The sequence below is a fragment of the Arabidopsis lyrata genome (assembly GCF_000004255.2).
Source record: "Arabidopsis lyrata subsp. lyrata unplaced genomic scaffold ARALYscaffold_6, whole genome shotgun sequence".
Lineage (NCBI taxonomy): Eukaryota > Viridiplantae > Streptophyta > Magnoliopsida > Brassicales > Brassicaceae > Arabidopsis > Arabidopsis lyrata.
This window is the reverse complement of record NW_003302550.1, coordinates 4,050,686-4,057,117: the sequence shown is the minus strand read 5'-3', so window position 1 is coordinate 4,057,117 and position 6,432 is coordinate 4,050,686. Positions and strand designations below refer to the sequence as shown.

The following is a 6,432-nucleotide window of genomic DNA, read 5'->3' as shown; positions in this document are numbered from 1 at the left end:
CCCGTTCAATATCCGAATCCGGAGAAAAACTTGGACTAAGTGGATCTGTAATTACAAATCTGACAAAATTCCAATAAAGTGGGCTTTCCGATAAGGGGGCTTTAAAAAAATTAGGAGTGAGTGTTATTATATAACTCATGTATAAGGCAACAGATTTTTAATTACACGATGTGGGACTTCCTACTTTCTCTTTTTTCGAAAAGAGGGAAAACAAAAACTTTCTATAGATTTGTCCCACATCGACAACTACAAAGAAGAGCCCCTTCCCTGATGAAAAAAAAAAAAAAAAAAATAGCCCCTTCCCAAACACCTATATATATATTCCCTTCTATCTCTAGTACAGATTAATATATTTTTCATGTGTATGCCAGATATTAGCCGGATCCGGATATCCGGAGCTCTAAAATATTAGATTTTGATATCTGAATCCGAACCCACTGGATATCTGTTTTTTCGGAGCGGATTCTGGATCGGTTCTTGGATTTCGGATAATAATTTCAGCTTCATGATATTGCAATCAATTACAATTAAACAATTCACAACTAAAAGAAAGATAAAAAAATTCAGATAAAAGATTTTATAATTAATTATTTACTGACATTACCTGAATATTTCATTTATACTAAATATTTTCTCTTTCCATTCATTACATTTAATATATATAATATTTATATATATACACACATATATACATACAGTATTAATAACTTCAATGCTTTAGTCAAATAAATGGACTTTAATTTTTATTTCATCATTCTAGTCAAATAAATTTATCTATTTAAAGTAAGTTAATAAAATCTCTCTTTTGAACACATTTTATAGAAATGAATCTTTTTTTTTTTTTAAATGAATCTTTTTACACTATTCATAATCCCATATTTTGTGTATAGTAATTGTATTATAGAGTTTTTATTACCATAAGTTTATAGTCAAATAACTTTAATTTTTTTCACAAGTTTCCATTTCAAGTAATCTAATAAACAAATATTACATTTAAGTAATATAATCTTTTTACACTTGTCATAATCCCATACTGTAAAATAAAGTTGGTAACCAAATAAAAGTGTTTTAATGTCCTTCCCGTCTATAAAAACACGACCCTGGTCTCAACTCCCAAATGCATTCAGAAGCAGTCGAGCTATTACAGAATCTTTCTCTCTTTTTTTTTTCTCTCTCTCTCAAGCATCAATTATTTCTCAAAGTTTTCCTTAGGCAAAAATGTTCATCGAAAGCTTCAAGGTTGAATCTCCGAACGTGAAGTACACCGAGAATGAGATCCATTCAGTGTACGACTACCAAACCACTGAGCTTGTTCATGAGAACAAAAACGGTGCGTTTCAATGGACTGTGAAGCCAAAAACCGTGAAATATGAGTTCAAGACCGACACTCATGTTCCAAAACTTGGGTTTGTCATCTTATTCTATAAAATCTTTTTTTCAGTTAAAATACCTTTTTGATATATTTTTCTTATATTGTTTGATTAACGCTGTTTTGTTGCGTTTTCTGATTTAATTTTGGCAGAGTAATGCTCGTTGGTTGGGGAGGCAACAATGGTTCTACGCTTACCGCTGGTGTAATCGCCAATCGTGAGTAAGTAAAACATTTTTTGCTCCTTAATTTTTTGTTTTAATAAAACTGTATCAAAAGGGAATAAAGTTTTGTGTCCTATTGTGGGTGGGATTATAATATATTCATATTCCCGCAATTGGATATTGAATAATGAGCATGTTGAGTATTATTTTTATTTGTTCTTATATAATGATGATACAAAAAATGGTGGCAGGGGAATATCTTGGGCTACGAAGGAGAAAGTGCAGCAAGCTAATTATTTCGGGTCATTAACCCAAGCATCCTCTATTCGGGTCGGGTCTTTTAATGGTGAAGAAATCTATGCACCTTTCAAAAGTCTTCTCCCCATGGTACAAAAAACTTTATTTGACTATTGATTGAGTGTGCGTATCAAAAGAAAAAGTTAGTATTTTTTAAAAAAGATTGAATCAGTAAATAGAGAAAATAATTAAATTATTATTGGGTTATGAAAATGATAGGTGAATCCTGAAGAAATTGTGTTTGGAGGATGGGACATAAGTGACATGAACTTAGCAGACGCAATGGCACGAGCCAAGGTCCTAGACATCGACCTCCAAAAGCAGCTGCGTCCGCTCATGGAACACATGGTCCCACTCCCTGGAATCTTCGACCCAGATTTTATCGCAGCTAACCAGGGGTCGCGTGCTAACCACGTGATCAAAGGCACCAAGAAACAACAACTCGAGCAAGTCATCAAGGACATCAGGTAACATAACGTCTTTATTATTTTTAACGTACGGTTTATGTTTACACTTAGCAAATAAGATCTCCAAGATTCATTAGATGTATCATGATCGTCAAGTACAAGACAATTTGTGTGATATTGAAATTTTTTAAAATATAAATTAGGGAGTTCAAAGAGAAAAACAAGGTGGATAAAGTGGTGGTACTGTGGACGGCGAACACAGAAAGATACAGCAATGTGGTGGTTGGTCTTAACGACACGACGGAGAATCTAATGTCATCTTTGGAAAAGGATGAGGCTGAGATTTCTCCTTCTACACTTTACGCCATTGCTTGTGTTCTTGAGAACGTTCCTTTCATCAATGGAAGTCCACAAAACACTTTTGTCCCTGGTAATAATTAAATTAAACTATATATCTAGATAGTATTAATGACGTTCAATTATCTGTAGTTAATCACATTTTGCATACAGGGCTTATTGAATTGGCCATCGAGAGAAACTGCTTGATCGGTGGTGATGACTTCAAGAGTGGTCAGACCAAGATGAAGTCTGTCCTCGTCGATTTCCTTGTTGGTGCCGGAATCAAAGTATGTGATCGATCATTAATCTCTTAATTAAATTTATTAACAAGGTAACGTTACAAAACGAAATTAATTGCATTTTATCTATATGTATGAACATATATAGCCGACGTCGATTGTGAGTTACAACCACCTTGGGAACAACGACGGCATGAACTTGTCAGCGCCGCAAACATTCCGGTCAAAGGAGATATCGAAGAGCAATGTCGTGGACGATATGGTTGGTAGCAACGGAATTTTGTACGAGCCTGGTGAACACCCTGACCACGTTGTGGTCATTAAGGTGATTTATTTTACTATTATTCATAATTACCCCATCTAGCAAAACACATTAACATAAACTATACTATTGGATGGTGTTGCAGTATGTGCCATATGTAGGAGATAGCAAGAGAGCAATGGACGAGTACACATCAGAGATATTCATGGGAGGGAAGAACACGATTGTGATGCACAACACTTGTGAAGACTCTCTCTTGGCTGCTCCAATTATTTTGGACCTTGTTCTTCTTGCTGAGCTCACTACTCGGATCCAGTTCATGGCCGAAACCGAGGTTTCTTATCGTCTGCGAAATCGTTATATAGTTCAGTGATTATCCAAAGTGATTTGGTTGTGAGTTTGATTTGTTGGTTTCTTGCAGGGAAAGTTCCATTCTTTCCATCCGGTGGCTACTCTCCTAAGTTACCTCTCAAAGGCACCACTGGTAAGCAAAAACAAAATAAAACATCGTACTAGCGACGTTCTTTAACATCACTTTCATTCAAATGTATGCAGGTCCCTCCTGGTACGCCAGTTGTGAATGCTTTGTCGAAACAGCGTGCAATGCTTGAGAACATACTCAGAGCTTGTGTTGGACTTGCTCCTGAGAACAACATGATTCTCGAGTACAAGTGATCAAAGAGACGAGACCAATCAATCGATCAAGACTCGCTTTCTTAGCTTTTCGCTTTTTATGTTTATTTAATAATTACATTTCTAAAATGTAAGTGTTCCTTTTCTTATTTTTTCTTTCTCATTTACAAATGTCATCTATCTGGTTTCGTTACCTTCTCCAGCCAAATATGTAATGGTGTCTCGCGCTGAATTGGAATTGTCTTCTATCTCATTTCAAATTAAACGTTATATCGTAGCTTTTCAAAACTAAAATGGTTATTCTGTTCCATAAATCCTTTCAACCATATAATTTGCTCTTTTGTAAAAATTTAAAGAATTTGATTTGTGATCATTCCGAACAATATAATCAAGGATGCTTTGGTTTCACATGCTTGAGGTTATATTCATTCTTTGCTTCTAAATGGTCACCATAGAAAACAAAAATTATTTGGGGCAATCTAGTCAGTAAAATGAAGTTCCCTTTTTAATATAATCATAATATGCAAACAAACATCATAGATTGAAGATAGAAATGAGACTCAACTTAGGAAGTGACAACTAATTAGCAGCCACAAGGCCCGTATGAAGAAGAAGCAAAGGCGTGGTGATCACTCTTCTTTTCCCATAGCCATCAAGAACTCTCCCTCACATACAACAGAATTCCCTACATATGCTTTCCCTTCCATTTTCGCTATCCCAAACCGCTTCTGCAACTTCACAAGCGTCATCCTCATCACCAGAGTATCACCTGCAATCACTGGCTTTCTGAATCTGACTTTGTCGATGCCAGCAAAGAAGAAGTTGCTTCTAGATCCACCCACTTCTGGTTGTAGCATCACTATACCTCCCACCTGAGCCATGGCCTATGGAAACGAAACAGAGTTTTACGGCTTTGAAATGTTATCATTATGAACAAGTTGTGTAAAATAAAAACAGAAACTAATGGATGAAAATCTATGAAGAAACGATATAAAGCCTCCAAATCATTCATTCCATGTACATTTGGGATAGAAAGTACTGGTTTTGTCACAGTATAAAGCTATGATCCAAGATATCCTTAAGAACAGCTTATCTTATTCTTAAATCTCAAATCGAGTCCCTTTCTTAAATTTCAAGCTTTGGAGAGCTCTATCAACCCACCCTTAAAACTGAAACTTAAAGCAAAGCCTTCACCTTTAGTTTTCCTCAAAAAATTTCAACCGGACCACAAATAGCAGCCTCATTCTATTTCACCATAATCACAATTCAAAACCAACTAACCAACCAAACATTCTACTTCAGCAAGCAAGAAACAGAGCAAACTTAAATGTCTCTCATGAACTATGAATATATGCAAAAAGACTGAACCTTTTAGAGTAAGAAGAAGAGAGAAGAGGGAAATGCAAATACCTCAACCATGAGAACTCCAGGCATTATAGGTCTCTCAGGAAAATGCCCAGGAAAGAAATTGTCATTAATGGTAACGTTTTTAATAGCTACCGCAGATACACCAGCCGTGTACTCTATCACTCTATCCACTAACAGAAATGGGAATCTACACAACAAAATTCAGATTTGAGAAATTGGAATCACAACAATGCAAACTTCAGCTATAAAAAGAACAGTGCTTTATATAAAACAAAAATCACCTGTGAGGCAAAATCTCTTGTATCTTATTGATGTCCATCACTGTCGGAAACGCCTCATACCCTGACAAATCAAAGATTGACAAAGTTGAAAATTTTGATTTGTAAATCAGAATGCAATGAGAGGGAAACTACTGAGTTCAATTGGGATCTCTTTCTCTGTGGTGCTCTTTGATTCATCACTGGAGCACAAGACGAGTGAGCTGGATCGTCTCTTGGGACGAAACGCGACGGAGCTGGATCTGATCAACGGCGGAGAAAGCGACTGATGAAGAGGGATAGATACAAGATTTCGCGACGGAGAGGCTGTGAAAACGGAGCTGGAAGCAGCCATTGCCGATTCGATCTCGAGAGACAGAGAGAAAGGGACGGAGAATTCGAAGGGAGTTTTTCAAAGAGCTTCCAACGGAAACAATGGTGGGTGAAAATGGGATGATTATATGGGCCTTATTTGGGCTTTTTATATCGGCTTTTAAGCCCATTAGATTTTTTTCTTACCTACTATTTTTGTTTTGTATCAAGCTTGTATTTCTAATAATGGAAGGTTAAAAATTGCAGAAAACGCACTTGGTAACCGTTGGTATATATAGTTGCAACTACCCGTGCGCCTACATTATGTAGCTGCAACTACGAATACAAACTTATAAATTTACTATTCAACTAAAATACAAGGCACTTTATTATTATTCAACTAAAATTTTAAAATGGTAAAAGATCAATACATTACAACTACTTCAATCTAAGAAATAAAACTCTCATATATCTAATATCATTGCGTTGGACAGACGGAGAAATTTGAGATATACTATATCATTGTGTAACCCAAATGCATACATGTATTTATGTAGATAGACGTTTTCGTATTTTGTAGAGAACGATGTTCATTCATAGTATTTATTATAGCGTTTCTAAAGATCAATGTTGATCATATGAATATTTTCGAAATTAATTAAAATTATTCAATCATTTTCAAAAATTTAATGTTCATTTGTACGTTTCCCCTTTTTTAAAAAAAATTCTATGAACTCATAATTTATTATAAGATTTATTCAGAGGTCATAAAAAGCTGACACAAC

General features: G+C 35.4%; 2 protein-coding genes across 2 annotated transcripts; one reads left to right on the top strand and one right to left on the bottom strand.

Moving 5' to 3' along the window:
- Positions 1–1,110: 1,110 nt before the first annotated feature.
- Positions 1,111–3,993, top strand: LOC9307478 (probable inositol 3-phosphate synthase isozyme 3). Its single transcript, XM_021022732.1, has 10 exons — positions 1,111–1,406; positions 1,523–1,591; positions 1,785–1,920; positions 2,050–2,297; positions 2,441–2,667; positions 2,748–2,863; positions 2,964–3,140; positions 3,223–3,411; positions 3,499–3,561; positions 3,633–3,993. The coding sequence occupies exons 1-10, from the start codon at positions 1,219–1,221 to the stop codon at positions 3,750–3,752; spliced, it is 1,533 nt and encodes a 510-aa protein (XP_020878391.1). The 5' UTR covers positions 1,111–1,218; the 3' UTR covers positions 3,753–3,993.
- Positions 3,994–4,190: 197 nt separating this feature from the next.
- On the bottom strand, positions 4,191–5,776 carry LOC9309511 (3-hydroxyacyl-[acyl-carrier-protein] dehydratase FabZ). Its single transcript, XM_002871361.2, has 4 exons — positions 5,492–5,776; positions 5,360–5,420; positions 5,121–5,265; positions 4,191–4,594 (listed from the first exon to the last, which is right to left on the bottom strand). The coding sequence occupies exons 1-4, from the start codon at positions 5,688–5,690 to the stop codon at positions 4,340–4,342; spliced, it is 660 nt and encodes a 219-aa protein (XP_002871407.1). The 5' UTR covers positions 5,691–5,776; the 3' UTR covers positions 4,191–4,339.
- Positions 5,777–6,432: the final 656 nt, after the last annotated feature.